The sequence below is a fragment of the Microplitis mediator genome, chromosome 2, assembly GCF_029852145.1.
Source record: "Microplitis mediator isolate UGA2020A chromosome 2, iyMicMedi2.1, whole genome shotgun sequence".
NCBI lineage: Eukaryota > Metazoa > Arthropoda > Insecta > Hymenoptera > Braconidae > Microplitis > Microplitis mediator.
This window is the reverse complement of record NC_079970.1, coordinates 20,858,539-20,879,222: the sequence shown is the minus strand read 5'-3', so window position 1 is coordinate 20,879,222 and position 20,684 is coordinate 20,858,539. Positions and strand designations below refer to the sequence as shown.

At 29.3% G+C, this 20,684-nt stretch overlaps 2 protein-coding genes and 1 non-coding gene across 3 annotated transcripts; 2 read left to right on the top strand and 1 right to left on the bottom strand.

Moving 5' to 3' along the window:
- Positions 1-555: 555 nt before the first annotated feature.
- LOC130663419 (uncharacterized) lies at positions 556-9,230 on the top strand. Its single transcript, XM_057462628.1, has 11 exons — positions 556-1,019; positions 1,086-1,187; positions 1,831-1,961; positions 2,044-2,134; positions 2,208-2,327; positions 2,598-2,799; positions 6,021-6,153; positions 6,241-6,461; positions 6,540-6,802; positions 6,881-7,054; positions 8,505-9,230. Exons 1-11 carry the CDS (start codon positions 734-736, stop codon positions 9,011-9,013), a joined length of 2,232 nt encoding a protein of 743 aa, XP_057318611.1. The 5' UTR covers positions 556-733; the 3' UTR covers positions 9,014-9,230.
- Positions 4,124-4,242, top strand: LOC130664291 (5S ribosomal RNA). The gene has a single exon (XR_008989332.1). It is a non-coding gene; the product is annotated as a 5S ribosomal RNA (ribosomal RNA).
- LOC130663420 (mitochondrial import inner membrane translocase subunit TIM50-C-like) lies at positions 9,121-15,279 on the bottom strand. Its single transcript, XM_057462629.1, has 8 exons — positions 15,085-15,279; positions 14,582-14,943; positions 11,928-12,044; positions 11,750-11,854; positions 11,550-11,678; positions 9,584-9,707; positions 9,401-9,504; positions 9,121-9,316 (listed from the first exon to the last, which is right to left on the bottom strand). Exons 1-8 carry the CDS (start codon positions 15,224-15,226, stop codon positions 9,221-9,223), a joined length of 1,179 nt encoding a protein of 392 aa, XP_057318612.1. The 5' UTR covers positions 15,227-15,279; the 3' UTR covers positions 9,121-9,220.
- Between the last annotated feature and the right edge of the window lie 5,405 nt (positions 15,280-20,684).

Here is a 20,684-nt window from a genome sequence, read left to right as displayed (position 1 = left end):
AAAATTTGAAAATTATTAGACGTCTGCTAACTTCAGGATTATAGTTAGCAGACAATTAAAAATTTTCGGATTTTTTCTTAACAAATCAATTGCAAAAAAATAAAAACTAAAAATATGCACATGTAGAAAATTTTAAAAATTATAGGTGCAATTTTTTCAAATTTCTTTTTTTTATAATTTACCGTCTAAAAGAAAACCCAACAATTATTAGACGTCGGCTTACTTCAGTATCATAAGTTAGCCGATGTCTAGCAGTTTTTGGATTTTTTTTAGAACAATAAACTATAAAAAAAAAAATACTTAAAAAAATCGCACTTATAGTTTTTTTGATTTTCTACATGTACATATTTTTAGTTTTTTTTTTTTTTTTTTTTTTTTTTTTTTCGTAATTGATGGATGGGAAAAAAATCCGAAATTTGCTAATTGTCTGTTAACTTCAGGATCATTAATTAATATAATAATTATGAAAAAAGAGAAAAATTGATTAGAGAGTACTTAAAATTTTCTTCATCAGCAGTCGATAACTTTAATATTTACATATATGTTATATATATATTTGTTTATTTCTAGTAGCACATGGTTAGAATTTGTACAAGTGAAGTGTCTAAAAAACACGTGTCTACTATTAACTTGTATATGAAAAGGATAAAGTTATAAATTATTTATTTAAAATTAATATTTAACAGTAATAAATTATATATAGTATAGGTTTTATATTTTTATAAAATTGACAATGTCAAAGACAGTTAAAAAAAAAGTTGCCGCTAAAAAACCAGAGGGTACAAGACTTCCAAATAATAAACCGATATTTCAACGAGCTGTAATTGGTCTTCATGGTAAAACTATCAATAATACAATGAAAATTCACTTACACTCTACAATGCCGGGGCTTAATTTAAATAAAACACCATGGGTAGAACGATGGGATGTAGAAAATGTTATGAATTTATACAGTCCATTTCCTTTTGCTTGCGATCTGCCAAAACCTTTACTGCCACCGGCGAAAACTAGGAGACACCGTAAGTTTTACTCAGCAACTAAAAGTTTTATGATTTTTGTAAAAATAAATTATTATTTTATTCTAGTCCACACTCATGATGATCCTGCTACCGATATTTTATTTACTAAAAAATATATTAAAGAGGAGATGGATACGATATTAGACAACTATCAGATCCATCCAAATGGTTTGTTATTTTTCCAATTAAAAAGTACAATTAATAGTATACTGTGTGACGAGGGATGAAACAAAACGATTTCAGACTAGGGTGAAGTTGGCTGACACCACCCGCAGGTGGAAATCGTGTTTCGTCCTGAGTTACACACTAGATTTTTCATGATTACCTGCATTGGAACTTAAAGTTTCAGTGTCAGCAGCCAGTCACAAGTTAATTTAATACCAATGGTAGACGCTAGTTAAAGTTTCATGAAAAATATTTTCACCATACCTGCATCGAAAGTTTAAATTTCTGTTCTTTTTAGCGGGAAGAAAGTCGTACTTTTCGCTTATGAGAAAACAAATTGTAAAAATCAGCGTATGCGTCATTCTTCCCATAAGCAGATGCAAAAATTTAAACTTTCAGGTACAGATCTAGTGAAAAATCGTATGCACACCACAGAGGAAGGTAGGAGGTCCGAATCCGCGTATTTGCTATTATACACGAGGGTTGGAATTCCTACTTTCCCTCTTCGATGTGTAATTTACTAATTACTTTAATACTGCTGGTATACCAACAGAATAAAGTCTAATAATTTAAAATATTAGACTAGATCATTGAGTTTTTTCATCATAATTTTTGCGCGTAAATAATTTAAATTATCTAATTACAGAGCATACTTTCCAATTTAAAAAAGACCTGCAATGGTCTGGTACATATGATAAAGGTGAAACAATATTACCTCGTTATATCGCTGATCTTGCAGATCACATCGAAATGGATCCAGATCCGCACTTTGAAGGGGTAAATTATTTAATGAATTAAAAACCCGTATTAATAAAACCATTAACATTTCGTTATAATTAATAATTACTTTTAATTACAGAAATATAACTGGTATTATACCGGTGGATCATTAAGTAATATCTGTTTTAATGGATCTAATTTATTAATTTTTCCTTACGTGAATGATTTAGGTAAATATTTAATTAAAGTATTTATTTAATTATTTAAAGAATAAATTAATAGATAATTAATATTTATTTTTAGTGGTAACACCGATAAGTCTCCGAGAAAATTCGCTATGGAAGCCAGCATTAAATAATGCGGCTAAAATAAATATTGATAATACACTTTATGAAACGAGATATAATATTTCAACTGAAAGCTGTAAGTTGTTTAATAATTAACATATAATATTCTTTTACTAAATATAAATTTAAAGATACGAAATATTTTTAACTATTCAATTAATAATTTATTGCGTCTAATGGATCACCGTTATAACTGACATAAATATCTTGATTGACATGAGCTCTTCATCTTAATCTTAATAATTTACGTACTCGCAAGCTTAATAACTTGATATTATTTTATATGTAAGATATAAAATACATGGAATAATTAAGTCACTTAAAATTTAAATGAAATATTTTTCAGGTCGACTTCTTGCGAGATTTAAATACGAGTGTATTTTTTATTCATTGACTGAAAAAGATGGAAAAATTAACTTGATAGCACTTGACAATAAAGAATCTAAATCTACGCCGTTTATTAGCGCGGATTTGAATCCTATTGATCCGAATCAGTATTGTACATTTAATGTTGGACGTACTTTCGAACTCTGTGACATGGTATCGGGGTAATTTATTTATTTATTTATTATTATAAGTTTTCATTGTCTAGATAAATATTTTATCAATCAATAAGTGATTACTACTGACGAATAACTAATTTGTATCGAAAAAAATTTTTACTGAACTAAATACCAACATTCGAAATTTCAATCGAATTCATGAATTTTCAAAAATAATCAACTTTTCTAAACTTGAATTTTTGTCGGAGATAAAAAATACTTTAGGAATGGATGCATGAAATGATTATCGTAGAGTTTGAATGAAATAATTTGAAATTTTTGAAATTCGCGGTTTTACAAACAATTTGAATTTTTAATTGAATAATTCGAAATGACGAATTTAAGCATTTGAATTAATATCCAACTCAGGTAGCACAGAGACAACACATGCTCATAAAAAAAAATAGTCTTCTGATCGATTTTAAGAGCTTGACTATCAAAATAAAAATAACTAGAAAACAATGCGGAATTCGAAAAAACTTTATAAGAAAAACTTTTAGGGAATAAAATTGTCTACAAAAAAGGTCCAATGATATTTTGTAATAGGTCTGATAGTTTCGTCGGAAAAGTAAGAAAATCTCAAAATTTAATATGAATTCGACTTCAACCTCAAATAACTTTTGAACAAATAGATTCCTCAAAAAATGATAAGAAACTTTCTTTGTAGAGCATTCAATTCCCTACAAAAATTATGCCAGCCAATTATTCCTATGACGCATCGTTAGCTACTTATAAAAATCAGAAGACGTAAAAAAAATTTTTTCCATGTTATTCTTATGGAAAATAGAAAAGTGCAATGCCCGTGTAAAAAAAATTGTTGAAAAAAGGTTAAAAAAGTGTTGACTATTCTAAACTTCAAAACTTGACACAATGACGAACTTTTTTTAAACGATTTTCAAACTTCTAAAAATGCACAGAAGAAAACAATTGACTTAATACTACAAATTAACATTTTTTTATGCAAAATACGTTTAGAATAAACGGATTACGAACTATTTCTGGCCATTTTTGGTTTTAGCATATTTTAATAATATTAAGACATTTATTGATTTCACTCTTGAATTTTCAAAAGTTTAAAAAATGTTCAAAAAAAGTTCGTCGTTGTGTCACGTTTTGAAGTTTAGAATAGTCAACACTTTTTTGACCTTTTCTTAATAATTTTTTTTACACGGGTGCGGACAATGTTAATATTAATATTAAGAGCTCTAATTTTCACATGCGTCTTTTTTTATCTAAACGAAACTTTTGAATCTGTTTGGAAGAAAGAAAAAAATTTGTTTGTTTTTTGAATCACCCTAGTAGATATAGTACAAGACGATCTAAAGAAATTGTCAACGACCATATCATGCTGAAAGCACTGGTTCTCGTCTGATCACCAAAGTTAAGCAGCATTGAGCGTGGTTAGTACTTGGATGGGTGACCGCTTGGGAACACCACGTGTTGTTGGCACCAATTTTTTTTTTCCATTTTTCTCAAATTAGAACTCAAAGATTTTAAAATAAAAATTATTTTTGAGTCAAGTCTTTTGATCAAATATTTTTTCGGTGACATAAATTTCTGATCACTGTCAACATTTTGGTGCCTTATCAATGGATTAAAACTCACGAGTGTGAATGTAGTAGACATCAGACAAATTCAAAATTAATAATAAATAGAGTAAATAATTAATAAAATAAAATTAAAAAAAAAATACACATATAAAAAATTGTATAATTAATAAGCGCATTTTTTATAAATATTATTTTTTTAATTATTTACTCTACTTATTTATGATTTTAAATTTGTCTGGTGTCTGCTACACTCACACTCATTAAAAAAACACAGCCTTAAAACTTCTGTCTTATAGATACCATAAATCTTAGACTGTCGATGACTTGATCTATCGATAATGTATCAAAATGTTGACAAAGTGATCACAAAATTATATCATCGGAAAAATATCTGCTTAAAAGACTTGACACAAGTGACAACAAAAAGTAAATTACAAATAATTGTACAAGTCTTCTAAACGATTTTTTAAATTGAAATTATGTTTTTAGAAAGGAAAAAGAAGACAAATTTCCTTTGACTTCTAGGACTAACATCTGTATTAGGGTGGGTCAAAAAAATCAACTATTTTTTTTTTTACAAGTAACACGGAAATATGGGTTGCTAGAGACCTTAAAAAAATTCTCACCAAATATGAGCTCTTAATTTCAATAGGAAGATGGCCCTCATCGCAGTTTTTTATTTTTTTCTCAGTCCAATAGAAAAAAATTCATACCTCATCATTTATTGATTGTACAGAAAAATGTTCTGGAAGAATTTTGTAGGAAATTTAATGCTCTACCAAAAAGGTATCTTATATTTTTCCCGTAAACCTCACCATTTGAATGATATTGAAGATTTAAGTTTGATTATTTTAAGACAAATATCATTTTTGTTTATGAATTTTATAACTCGACAATAAATGACTATTATAAAATGCGCAATATAAATGTTTGTAGGAAATTAACTGCTCTATAAAAATGGTATCTTATGTTTTGGCGATTAAATTAAACCTTCAAAAGATATTCATCATCAAACTTTCATGTGTACTGATTTTAAGAGTTTTTGATTAGATATTTGAAAAATATCAATTCAATTTATAAGTTTTGAGAAAATTTACACGAATTTTAGTTTTTATCAAGTGAGAAACTTCAAAATAATTTCAAGTTTTCTTTTATGTGTAAATATCTTTGTCTACATTTAAAAAAATTAATTTTACATTATTTATCGCTTAGTTAATTATTTATTAATAGAAAAAGCAAAGTTTTCATTATAAATATATTATGATATGTTTCAGTTTTAGAGAAAAAAAATGTCTAGTTAGTTATAAAAAAATTTTTTATTTCAATTTTCAGATAAGTTATTAATTTTCAAACAATTTTCGTTGTAAGTAGGGTAATTTTTTCGATGAGAGCCATCTTCCTATTGAAATTAAGAGCTCATATATGGTGTGAATTTTTTTTAGGTGTCTAGCAACCCATTTTTCCGTGTTACTTGTAAAAAAAAATAGTTGATTTTTTTGACCCACCCTAATCTGTATGTCTTATTTATAAAAAGAAACTTGGCTTTGAGACAAAAACAAATAATCCTGTCCCTATAAAAGACCTCTTTATGACATCTTAAAGTTGTCTATGAGTTACTTTGGTAATTAATGAATCTTAATAAAAAATTAATAATTGAATAAATTATTTTATCAACAGAAAATGTTTATCCAAAGGTGATGTTGACATAACAAAAGTTCTTGATGATAGTTGGGGTAGTATTAAATATACATCAAATCCGAATATTGTTGCTTTGACTGACAGATGTTGCTTACATTACATTGATTTAAGAGTAAGTACTTTAACTAAACATTTTAATTGTTTACTTAAATTTAAATTTAAATTTAAATTTAAATTCAAATTTGATTTAAAATTATAGGTATCGTTAGAAAGACCGACAGTGACAATGTGTCCAAAGTATAGATTGGATCGTTGTGACAATTTATCATTACATTTTCCAAGTGCTCGTCCTTCACGTCATTACATTGGAACGTACCACAGTTTTTTAATGTGCGACGATCGCTCACCAGACAAAAGCATTCAACAGAAATGGACTCATCAACTCAGAACGGCTCCTCTAAGTGGATCTGCAATTATGCAGTAATTAAAAAAATATATACAGATAATAATTATTAAGTACTTTGATTAGTTGATTAATTAATTAATTAATTTTTATAGCGACGAAGAAGAATTTATAGTAATATCTAGTCTATTACCATCGGACAAATCGATAATTATAAATACCTGGCAACACTATGACGATCCACACAGTTACCATTTGCCTCGTACACCCCCAAGTATTTTGGATACTTTGAGAGAATCTCGTTTGTTAGGAAAATGTTTGGATCCATCACTATCATCGCGGCTTGAATTGAGTGCAATTGGATCTACTTCGATGATTTATGATACGAATGTTTATCATTTTTCTCAAAACTCACTCGGTAATTTTAATTACGAATTTTTAGTTGCTAATAAATAAATTATGCTGAGGTATTAATTTTTTTTTTTTTTAATTACAGAAGATATTTTTTATTCGTGTTTTACTCATGACAGTAATATAGATAATATGGATTATATCAATGATAATGCTCGTTATGCGTTGGAAGTTTGGGACCGTCAAATATTGAATCAGGAAAAGACGATAGCACCTTTAGTGCTTACGGATCGATTTAATATGGAGCATATTTTTGAGCGTAAGTAATTAATTTTATTAAATTTACTAATAAAACTTGACTAGGTCAGAAAATGCAGAATGTCGATATAAAAATTAAGCTATTAAGTCTTGATACCAGGATTGTTAGCGTTAAATATGGCAAAGCTGCTATCGAATCAAGCAGTGGTTCTGACAGCGAATTAGTTAATTTAAAATATCATTCCGACAGTCCCGTGTTTACTGTTACGCTTGATCAAGAATCCTCATCTATTGCCAATGAATCTAGTTAAATTATTAATCTGCTACCTACTTAATGTGCCAAATATGTATTAAATTATTTTTAAATAATTATCAAAGTGTCTTTTATGTTTAAAAAATAAGAATCTATTATCATTATTGAGGATTTAGATTTTTTTTTACGGTTTTTATACTTAAGAATTTATTAAAAACTAATTAGTAATTATTTTTTACGTACTTATTTATGTACATTAATTATTGTTAGTTAAAATTTTTAATTAATAATTAAGTTATTAAGTTTTGATACCAGGTTTGTTAGCGTTGAATATTTAAAATAATTTTTGGCATTTAAGACACTTTGATATAAATGAGATTATTTTTAATAATGACTTACTACTTAATAATATTTAAAAAAATATTTTTCTCCAAATATTACTTATACTTGAACATATATATTATTTAATCGATACAATAATGATTATATTTTGATATTTTAAATTTTTTCTATAAAATATTTAATGACAATGACTATTTTATTGTGAGATTAAAGTTGTTATGTAGACAATGCAATCCATGACACTTTTAAAAATAAATAAATATTTTAAAAAAGATATATATTTAACAAGTGGATCTGCTTAGTTCAACAAATAGAATGTCTTTTAAATAATCGCATTTCTCTGAAATTCGCGATTTCATGTTAACTGTCTTTAATAATACAAAATATATATTTATATTATCTGCTATCAAAGATATAACTTTATAAAGTTCTTTGCATCTAAAAAAAAATAACAAAATTTAAAGTACCAAACTTAATATACTAATAAAAGAGTTTATTTATATACATATTTAATAATAGTAATACTAAAAAGTACCTTTGAATTTCTTCCTCTAAAATATTTCTGTCATACTTCCGAGCGTCCTGTTTCATTTCACTTAATTTTGTTTCAATATCCAATAGATCTTTCGTAATATTAATAGATTGGACAAATTTATCTAGAGCTTCAATAACAATTTCCGTTTCTAAAATAGACCCATTAATAATCATCAATTTCTAATGACAGGTTTAATTATTCAATTGCACTCAACTCCATTTACCCAAGTGAAAATATATTATCACGTCATTATAATCAATTATTATGATTAAGAAGTATAGCAAGACTTCTTCTCAGTTCAAATTTAAGCTCCTAATGTGCAAGACTTAATCTCGATATGAATATTAATCAACTAACTATTTATTTATTTAATTATTCCAGAGTTTTCCAAAACAGAATTAAAATATGAACTGATAGAAGAAGAAAGTTTTCTACCCGAGTACTGGAGACAACCGTTAGATAAATTAAAAGAATATGTTGATATATTAGCGCCGGTGATACTCAGCGCTTGGGAGCTAGATGACGAAGGGGAGACAGTTGCCACAGCGAAACCTCATCAAAAAGTATTGAATTGGCTTGAAACGGCTGCCAGTGGTGAAGTCGATGCACCTGTTGGTTCTCTATCTCAGGAACCGCAAGAATTCCAGTCGTCGCAAGCAAACGACGAGGATTACATTCCATGTACTCCGATAAATTCGCAAGAGCTCATAAGTGTCAGTCAGCAACATCAAGAATATCAGAGAGAGCCTGAATTCGATGCTATAGAAATTAAAGAAGAAACTATAGATGCTGATATTGATCTTGATATTTTTATGCCCAAGATTAAAGTCGTGACGCAACGGAAGGACACGAAAAATAAGTCTAAGAATAGTTATACGTCGGGATTTTAAATTATTATCTGATAAAAAAATTAATAAGCAAAATTGTTCGATTATTTTTTTATGAAATTATAAATTTATTTAAATTATTAATAAAAATATAAATGTTTTTATGGACTTAAATTAAAGTATAAGTTTAGTTTGGGAGAAAATAAAAATTTTATTTTAACATTTAAATATACATTAACTTAAAAAAAAATTTATATTTATAATTGTTTATTAATGCAATTTTAAAAACGATGGCGACCATTTTGATACCAATGGTTTGTTAGATTCATTTTGAGTTTTTACCATTTCGTCCTCTTTCATTTGTTGCTAAATTAAAAAATTTAATATTTATTTAATTGTTTCAATAATAAATATTTGAATTAAAATTGAAAGTTGTCAAAATATACTTACTATTAGTTTTTCTCGGTTAGCTTTAAATGCTTCGATAGGATCATCGAATTGTTGATAATACGTTAAAGCGTCACGCATATCTTCAATGTCTAACGCGGCAAGAGCTGAGAAAATATTTGATATTAATAATAGTTTATAAATTATTATTTATTATTTTTAAATATAATATTAAATATTTACTACCTTTGAGAAATAAATTGAGGTGGAACAACGTCGTGTCATCATCGTTACCCTTCCATCGAGGTATTCTGAACAAATTTGCGGGGTGAAGTTTTACGCTATTTGGATTCCAGTCTACTACAATTACCTACAAATATATAATAATATAAACAATATGTAATATTTAATAATTAGTATCTCCAATTTTAATAGACGATAAGTCAATAGTATAATGCGTGACAAGGGACGAAACAGCAATTAAAAGTTTTATTATTTTTGTGAACATAAATTATCAGGAGACACGGTAGTGTCTCGCGCCAAATACACGTTCAAAAGACATGTATATGTGTGAAGTGTCATGGTGCGAGCCTACCGTGTCTCTATACCGTAGACAGAACGGTCTTTAGCTCCAATTATTTTTTTCTAGTCCACACTAATGATGATCCTGCTACCGATATTCTATTTACTAAAAAATATATTAAAGAGGAGATGGATACGATATTAGACAAATATCAGATCCATCAAAATGGTTTGTTATTTTTCGAATTAAAAAGTACAACTAATAGTATATTGTATGACGAGGGATGAAACAAAACGATCTCAGACCAGGGTGGTTGGCTGACATCACCCGCAGGTGGAAATCGTGTTTCATCCCGAGTTACACTCATTACAGTGCTCAGAAATACACTCTGGAGATGAAAAATTACATATCCAGGTGTGATTAGTACCTTTGTAATGTTAAATCGCACGTCTGGTTCGACCAGAGGATATTTCTGAACGCAGGAGTTGAATATTTCTCTTCCAGAGTGTGTTTTTGAACACGCCCTAGATTTTTCATGATTACCTGCATTGGAACTTAAAGTTTCAGTGTCAGCAGCCAGTCAGAAACAAGTTAATTTAAGACCAATGTTGTCATCAACTATGAAATTGTCATTTGCAATTTATAATTAAGCAGAAACTATAAATACTATTTATTATTTCGACGCGGATAAGTACAGAAATAGGTGGGATAGAATAAGGGATAAGCGTGCGGCACGATAACGTGCCACACGGTAGGCTATTTCGAACACAGGTTTTTTTCTGTATCTTTAGACACTACGTTATTATTTACACTAATTTTTATAAAACTTAATCACAGCCAGAACTGTCATTAACGTAAATAAAATTAATGCTGAAATTACTATTAAACAAATGACAAGTATCAGAGTTTAAATTGCAAAAGCCTTCAGTCACCGTGCAGAAAGCTTTATTTGTTTGTTCCCTTGGGACGAAACAAGTTTGTTTCTGCCCGCTGACTGAAGGCATTCACAATTTACGAGTTTGCTAATATTGGAGATTAAATACTAAAGGATTAAATATGAAAGTCAAAGAAGAGTATGATCAATTTAAGATCAACAAACTCTCCTACAGAAGCGAAGTCGCTGATCTTATATTTTTCTACAAAACCATAAATGACCGCATTGACTCTCCAGAAATTTTAGAACAATTTGGTCTTGTCTGCAATAAACCAGGTTTAAGATTCTGCAGGTTGTTGAGTACAACTCAATCATCAAAAAGCTATGTCCACTATGGACCGAAGAACAGGATAGCGAATTCAGTTAACGATTATTGTGCTTCCATAAATTTTTTTGGTGATTCTTTATCATGTTTTTCAACAAAAATAAAAAATATTGTACCACGTCACTAATATAAAATAGTATATTATATTATATTCTCATTCTGTGCAGTTAATAATTAAACACTACTTCTGTAATAGTTAAATAAGATGTATAAAGTCGATTAACGTAAATAAATAAATTAATTAATTCGCGGCATTGAACTGAAATTATCTCCTTTCGACCGGCTGTAGAGGCACTGAAACTTAAAGTTTCGATGCTGGTATCATGAAAAATTATTATTAATTAGTTGGGGTATAGAGGGATTATCTGTAGCAATAAATATTTCGAAAAAAAAACTGAAAAATTATGTAAATAATTGAACTAATACTTACTTTTTTAAGATCTCTATTAAGTGTATCTAAATCTTTGACATGATGTCCATCAACAAACCTCGTAGCATCTCTCATTAATCTAATCGCTATTCCTTTGGAATCCAGCGCATCTACAACTGGAGCTACCGTCTAAAATAAATAATAAATTTATAATTAAAAGTAATGGAACACAGTAGTATTGATTCAAGTAAAATAAATACCAGCGCTGGTTCCGCTGTGAAAATTACAACTTCAAAGCATTGCGATAGACTTTCTAGAAATTGATCAACACCCGGGCGTTTTTTGAATCTCCAGCCGGATTTATACTACAAGGAAAAATAATGTAGTTAATAAATTCATTAATAAATGAACAATTTAAAATCAATAAAATAATATTACCGTCCATTCTGGATGAACTAATACGTCAGTAAATTCTAGGACTATAGTAGGCGGGTGAACGTACGGGTGTTTCAATGGGTCTGGTAACAATTGTTCTCTACTCGGTTCTTGGATGAACTAAAATTAATTAATTAATATTATTATCATAATCATTACTAACTATCATGAGTGTGAATGTAGCTGACAATTATCAATTATTTAATAAATAAATAAAATGTGTAGAATAAAAATCTAAAAATGCGAAAAATCAGTGCGCGAATTTTTTTCAATTTCATTATTTGAATTAATTAATTTAGACATTCAAAATTTATAAACTGTCTCATGTCTGCTACACACATACTCATCTAATTGTCAATCATGGTGACCACAGATTTTTGAAACTGCTTCTCTGACTCTTCCGGGTATTCTTGTCAAATAATTTAAAAAATCCCTGACCATGAGTTATATCAACACGGAAAAAAATGATTGACAATAACTGTAGTTCAACTTCTAATTATTTATATTGTGTTCAATAGCTAATGTCGTTTCAACCAGTAAAATTATGATTTTAATGTTTAAACTGCTATAATTAACGATCCAGAAATTAGCAGACAATTAAAAGTTTTCAAATTTTTTTTCAACCAATTAATTATAAAAAAAACAAAAATTTAAGAAAATGCACATGTAGAAAATTTAATAAATTATAGGTGCAATTTTTTCAAATATTTTTTTTTCATTATTTATCATTATAGAAATAAACCAAAAATTAGAAGACGTCGGCTAACTTCAGTATCGTTATAATTAACTGTTAATCGTTGAAATATACTGCTTGACTATTCAAAATTACTACTTAAACCTTAAAAAACTACAAGACACTTGTCAAAAAAAAGCATCTGTTATTAATTTCTTACGTTCTACTCCATAATATTTGCTGAGATTCGGTCTAAGCGCGCTGTTGACGAGAACCTCAGTAATATTTACTAATATTCTTTTTCCGTGAAATCATTGGGAATATTTATTCAATTAAAAATAAAATGGTATAAGTCAGTTCAATAAATAATCAATCATTGTCCTGGTGGAAATTTTTCGGACTTTTCTCTGAAAAAGTCTTTAGAACTTTAGAACTGAGTTTTTCAGAGAGAATTCCGAGAAATTTCCACCAGGGTGTCGTTAAATGAAATTTTGTTTTATTATTTATCAAGGGTCGGGATTATATTTAAATCCACCTTCTCTCCGAATACAACCCGTGTTCACTTCGAAAATTTTTTAGTGTAGTAAAATATAAATAAATTTTTCATTTTTACTAGAATAAGTTTTATAAATAAGAACGTTTTATAGAATGTTAATAAAATATTAATCAAGTACGAGAATAATACATATAGTGAAACTTATTAGATCAATACTTTTGTATACTTTTAATGTTTTTGGTTCTTTAACTTGTCAATGCATAAAGATCTTGACGATTAATTTCTACTGAGACTTTTTTTACAAACAGCCTTTTTAATTCTAACTGCTTTCTTTTTTCCGTCTTACGGCATTAAATAAATTAATGTTTTAAACAAATGAAATAAATATTTACTGTTGCTAACAGTGTTATGACATGAAGAAAACAATCATAGAAATCCGGATCCTTTTCCATGATTATTTTCCGATATCGACTTTTTTCCGGTATTGCTATTTTGGAAACCACATGAGTAGCTATTGGAGTCAATTTCTCGAACATTATAAGTGCGCAATTTTTTCAACAGTTCGAGAGAAAAAAAAATTTATTGGATATCTTATATCTTATATATATTACAAAAGAGGTGTTTGTGCCTATGTCACGATTTGCAGCCAAAACTACAGATCGCAAACGAATAGTGTTTGTATGGAGTAGTAGTCATGAGTTTCCCACTGTGCACTGGGGTGGTTGCGAGTTGATAACTATAAAAGTATAAAAGATACGGGGTTGGAAAGAAGGTGAACTTTAGAAATGTGTCTATGATTGATTGAGTGTTCTAGAAATTTAAAGAATAATCTAGACGTTTCGTAAGAAATCTTGAAATCTCAGTTCTAAAACATAATCCAATTTTCTAAATTATTAGAAAATTAATTCTACTTAAGAGGGGTCTAAACTTTTTTCTCTGTCACACTCAAGTCGACGAACAGTACTATCTCTGATGCATTTGCGCAGTAAATGGAAACTTTGTCCACGTGTTTCTCTTAACAAATGAACATTTTAGAAAAATGAACACGTAGGTTGCTAGATTATAGAGCAATGCATCAAGCCTCGTTTTTCTTTTAGCGTTTAGAGGTTTTGTTTAAGAAAATCTAAAACATATTTTAAAGTCGTAAATTGCACGAAAATAATCGGAGCAACCCGATCAAAAAATATTCTAGAACGATCAGAAGTAATCAGCGTTACAACATTTTAGAACTTATCAGATAATTTTCGAAATTTTCAGAACAGTCCAGAAAATTTAGCAGATAAATAAATGCACCACCAAAAAATAGCCCAGCGAAGCGGACGTTCGCAGCTAGTTTTTAATAAAAAAAAAAAGTAAAAATTTTTCCCGCTTTGTGACGAAATTCCCTGACTAATAGTAGATTTGTAATTCCCTGACATGTCCAGGTTTGTCCAGAAATGTGGCCACCACATAAATAAGTATTCATCAAGTTGATAATAAAAGACTTACTTTAGTCCAATAATTAATTCGATCAAGAAGACGATTCCATATACGTGGAAAATAGGGTAAGTGTGAATATTCATCCTCGATGACATTGCCTTTGTCATCGTACTTTGTTTTTGACAAGTCATAAATATAAAACCCACCCATTAAGCCAAGTATTACTCCGGTTGAAATCATACTGTACTTGGATAATTTCCATGTCATTTCGCGTTGTTTTCTCATCTCTTCTTCATATTGATGATCAGGATCCGTATCATCTTTTGGAGGAACTTGGTTGTTATCTGTATTTTCTTTTACATTTTGTGCAAATGGGACTGTAGGTGATGACCTGATGTTTGTCAAGCTACCAGCTATTTTAGTTCGATTATCTGTTTAGTAAAATTAAAATTAAAATTAAAATTTATAAATTTTAATTTGAATAGAAGTTATTAAGCTGGATTATGAAAAGTGTGTTGGGAACACTAACACGTGCGATTAGGTTAGAGTTTAGTTATTGATTAGTGACTTACTTTGTGTGGTAAGTTTGCAATTTTGTATTAACGGCAATAAACTTATTCGTGCTATTGGTTTCCGTAATGTTGAGTAAGAATTAGTGACATTTCCGTTGTATATTTTTGATAAAATTCGCAAATTTCTTGCGGCGAAAGCCATTGCGTTTACACTACGAATACTACGGTTTTATTGTTATTTTTTTTTGCGTGATCGTTGCAACGAAATCCGAAGAATGAAAAAGTACAGAGTTATTTTTTTCATTGTTGGTAAAAGTGTCATCTGTTATGCCTACTATGTATAATTTTTAAATTTGACAGTTGGTAAGACCAATTCCCTGATGGCCATCTTACCCGCAAGTTGACTTCAAGCTACAGCCGTATTCTGAAGTCAACTTAAAGGAAAGTGTTGGAGAACAAACAGTTACCTTTAAGTTGACAGTAAATTGTCTGTAACTTGAATTCAATTTGACTACAAGTGTTACTGTCAGATAATGACGTTAAGTTGATTGAAAGTTTTACTTCAAATTGACGGCAAGTTTTTCTGTCAAATTACATTCAGATGACGGCAGTTGATTTGCATCAACTTGCACGCAAGTATTATCCAGCCGAGGCTTATCAGAAACTTGTCGTTAAGCTAGTCGACAATATTTCACTGCAGAACTTGCTGAGGAATTATCTTTAAAGTGTGGCTATCAGGGTAACTTCAACCCTATCCTGATAGCCAAGTTGGCTACAAAAGTTGTTATTTCCAAAGTTGATAGACACTTTTTGAGAAAGTTGGTGGCAAAAGTTAGAAATCCATAAGTTGACGAAAGGTTGCCTTCAATTTTCTCAGAAACCTGCTTTCGAATTGCGGCTTTTTACTTGCAGCCAAAAGTTGCAAAAGCTAGACTTGTTGTCAAGTTGGTCGCATACTAATGAACACCAACTTTTTGACGAGCTATCAGTGTACTAGCCACTTTAGCTTGAAATTGACAATAATTTGACAGCAAAAGTTGGAAAGAAAAATTCGCGGTTAATTTTTCCTTAATTTAGAGGTAACTTTTTACTAGAAAAAAAGTCGCTAATATTCATTCTTACCATTTCAGGAGATCAGTAAATTTGTACATAAAAATGTCTACAATTTGACGGTAAAAAAATACTTAACAATTTTTCAAGTAAAATTAACAATAAATTGATGTAAAAATTTGTCTGAAAATTGACAACTTTTTTTTTAATCAACTTTTGAAGTTAATTTGCATTCGAATTCGGGTAGTAAATTTACGTCAAATTGTATGCAAATTATCGTCAAAATCGGAAAAGTTCGAAGTTGACGGACATTTGACGAAAAATTCAAAGAAACGTTTGTAAACTTTTGCTAAATCAAGCTGTGCTATTAGAGATGTATATATTTTTTAAATTTGACAGTTGGTTAGACGAATTATTATTTCAAAATTTTTATAATATTGCGGTATGATTTCAAAATTTTTATTATAATCTAGTATAATGACTTGGTTTCAATTATAATGAGAAAAAAAAATAGAGTTTATTTAATCAATATGACTGTCTAGTAGTAGAAATAGTGATACATTTTTAACTAGAACCTTTGGAAAATAAATAAACGTCTGTCAATGAGTTCACTCACTGCGCTACATTGACAAATAAAATCGATTATCCATTACATTTTAATGAAAGAAAAAAAAAAATATATATTTTTTATTCTTTTAGATTTCTATTATTATTAATAGCTTGTTAACATGACAATACATGAAAATCGATTGTTGAGGACTATCGAATTAAAATCTCTATATAATTAAAATGAATCATAATACAATAAAAGAAAATATAAATGTTCTTGTTATCATGAAAATTCCTAAAAATTTAATTAAAAATTTTTAGAATATTTTTTGTGTAGTGTAATTAAAAAAAATCTATTAAAAAAATACAATGAAATGAAATAAAATAAAGTAGGATGGGTAGAGTATGTATTTAAAAATCATTGGAATCAATTTAATTAAATTCAACGCAATTTACTCTGAACTCGACCGATGACCCTACTCGTTGTGAGTTAAAGCTACCCTCTCTGACATTTCCAAATGTCTAACCAACCAACCAGCCACCCACCCACCCAGTCTACATCATCCCCCTTTGAGCCTGCACATGATTCAAGCACAGGGTGTTTCAAATGTATTCGTTCGTCAAATGAATTTGCTTGCAGGTTTGCTGAGTAAATGCTGCCTGACAACTTTTGTACCACTACATTTCAGTCTGTGACAAAAACCAGAAAGTAGTTTTTTCTTTAATTTTTATTTTTCATTCAAATTTTCTAATTTAAAAAAAAATATCAAGTTAGAGAAAAAGACCGCGAAAGAGACCCGAGCAAAATTAATTTGAATTTTTTTTTTAAACTGAAAATTGCGTGAAAGAAATAATGAGACATTAGGCCGCCTAAAATTTGAAATCTACTTTTAAAAAAAGTTTTGGAAGTTGAACTTAAATTTATAGTTAATTTTTTTATGGTCTAAGTTTCAGAAAGAAAACTTAATTTCTTAAATTGTTAATTTACCTTAATATTGATAAGACTTCAAGTAAATTTACCGTAATATAATAGAGATTTAAAATTTTTTTAATAATTAATAAATTTTAAAAGTGTCAGTAAGTAGGACAAATAAATATTAAGTCCAATAGTTCTGGCAACGTCAAATAATTAAGATACTGAAACAATTTTCAAAAGATACTTATAGAACTATGAATAATTAATAGTCAGATGTCTTTGTAGAGTCACTAATTGGGACACATAAATAGATAAACACTAATTTTATATTATTCAAATACTACATATATACACTGTAAGAAATTTGGAGTGATTACGAATTTTATTTAAATCCGAGTTCACTTCGTCACTCGGATCTCCGGAGTAAAAAGAAAATTATTCTGCAAATAGAGTAAATAGGAGTTTGTTTTTTCAGCTGAGTGATTTCGAAGTGATCTGGACTTTATTTAAATCCGCATTCACTCCGATTCGGATTTTCAATATTAACCCTAATCGGTTGAACATAGGTCGTTTGTGTCCAAAAATTCTACTGTCTACAGCCTACATGCCTCCGAATTTCGATGAAAATGTTTATTGAAAAAGGGATTCTCGGTGCTGGCAACAACTCTATCGCATAGTTACAAGTCCAGAGAAGACCTACGAATTTATTCAGATTTTTCCTTACAGAATCACATAGTTAAATAACCAGCTGCCGCTAATGATCCATGTTCAACGTTTACGGGTGCTGAAAACAGCGACACCGGATTAGGGTTAAAATAAACTCCCCGGAGTAAAGTTCACTCCGAAGGGATTGAATAAATAAGCAATCATCCGCATTCGCTCCGGATTTACTCCTCTAATTTTTTAGATCGTATATATATATGTATATATATTAGATTGCTTCATTTCAGAGCAACATTTTTTTTTTAAGTGCTTGTGGAAAAAATCATAGTTCAACACAAAAAAAAAAAATTTCGCGGAAGAAAAAAATTAAAATGAAAATAAATAGAAAATAATGCGGAATTTGAAAAAATTTTACTGATAGTAATTTGTAGAGAATAAAATTGTCAACAAAAAATATTTTACAACATTTTGTGATAAGACTGATAGTTTCGCCGAAAAAGTAAAAAGATCTCCAACTTTACTTCGAGCTCTAATAACTTTTGAACAGATGAATTTATCGAAAAATGATAAGAGACCTTTTTTGTAGAGCGTCCAATTTCCTACAAAAATATGTATTAGTCTATTCGATCTATTGATTTGTTTAATGAGTTAACAATACTTAAAGCTAAAAAAAAAATTTTTCCCGTGTTATTTAAATGGGAAAATCGAATTTTTCGATGAGCTAGGTCTGTAATCGACATAGAATTTTTTTCTTCCGCGAAAATTTTTTTTTTGTGTTGAACTATGATTTTTTCCACAAGCACTTAAAAAAAAAAATATTGCTTTGAAATGAAGCACCCTAATGTATATGTAGCGACTACGTCACTACTTATAGTCCTAAAATTCATAATTTCGGATAAGTCCATCAATCATCGATCGCCGAATGTTTTTCCCCACGCGGATACGATATTCGGTAGCGTCTCAGTACAGTACACACGTACAATAGAGAGATACACGGCAACTAGCTAAACACATATCTAATGCGACTAGCATTACCTTGCATTATATAATTCATTAAATAAAACTAACTATTTATTACTCTGTTAAAATAATCAATTGGAGTCAGATAAATTAATTAACGTAGTGATTAAGTTCCACGAACCTCATCCCAGTCACTACATATATATTCACCAAAATTATTATATTTTTTCAATGATCCATTTATTTCTCAGTCCGATAAAGTATAAAGTATAAGTGAAATAAATATTTATTAAAATCCATACAAGCGAGGTTGATAAAAAGAGTTAAAAAATAATAAAGTAAAAAAAAGGTTTAAAAATAAAGTAGATGTTAGTTGCATCAGTCGTATAATCGAAATATCGCGTGTAAAACTTGCTTCGCGCTAATTCCATTACCAGAGGGAATAAATTTATGTACACTGCACTAGTACAATACACACCAGCCCCTAACTCACAGCACAATAGTACACTATTTTTTTTTTTATCCACCAAATGATCTAACACTGCGTTTGTCACGTGTGGCTTGCACGTTAAAAAATAATAATAATATATACATCTGAAAACATACATCTATACATTGATCCGTATATAAATATAAATAGTATTCACATGTATATATATTATAATATAAATAAATGCAGTTACAAAGTTACAGCTAATAACAATAACACGGTAAAGATAAATGACGTCAAGTGTACAAATGTAATTTTGTTTGCGTGGTAATGTATTTTGTTTTGATGTATTATATTGTATATTGTATGCACACATTAGTATGAGTATGAGCACAAACATGAACATGGACACACGTATAGGCGATATAAAATTAGCCGATTGCTAACAAACACGTTATGACACGTGGAAACATGATTAATTATTTAAAAATTCTCGACGGTAAACATGACGAATTGGCAAAAAATTTAAACTGTAAAACAAACTTAACTTTCAAGAAGTTGTTACTGTTAACTAAAGTCTTTGTCATTGTAATTAATATTAATACTGGACTGTAGTTTATAGGGATGCCAGGATTTAGCTGTGTTGTGAATAAATGGATTTTTTATTTTGAATTTTCTCGTTAACTTTGCGGTGTTATGTCTCCTGTAATTTTGCGGTCATTGCTTTTGTTATTGTGACTCTTTTAGAGTACTCACTCGGGGTGGATGTATGTGCAGTTGGGGCATAAAGACGCTGGCGTGTAAAAGAAAATGAAATAGCATGGGACAAGTAATGAAAGAGAATGGATAAATTAAAATAAGATCAGAGTATGAGGAAGAGGAAGAAATAAAATGAAGTAAAATAAAAAAAGAAAAGCTTTCTTGTTCTTATGGTTGAACATCGTCGAAACGACGAAGCACGGCGAAGAGTAACCACTTGGTCGTAACGCGAAAATTAATGTCCTGCGTGTTTACGAGCGGGCGCGAGCACGTTGGTTGGAAAAAAGTCGTGACGGGTATAGTAGCTCTCAAACTCTGGACTCTGGTACTCTG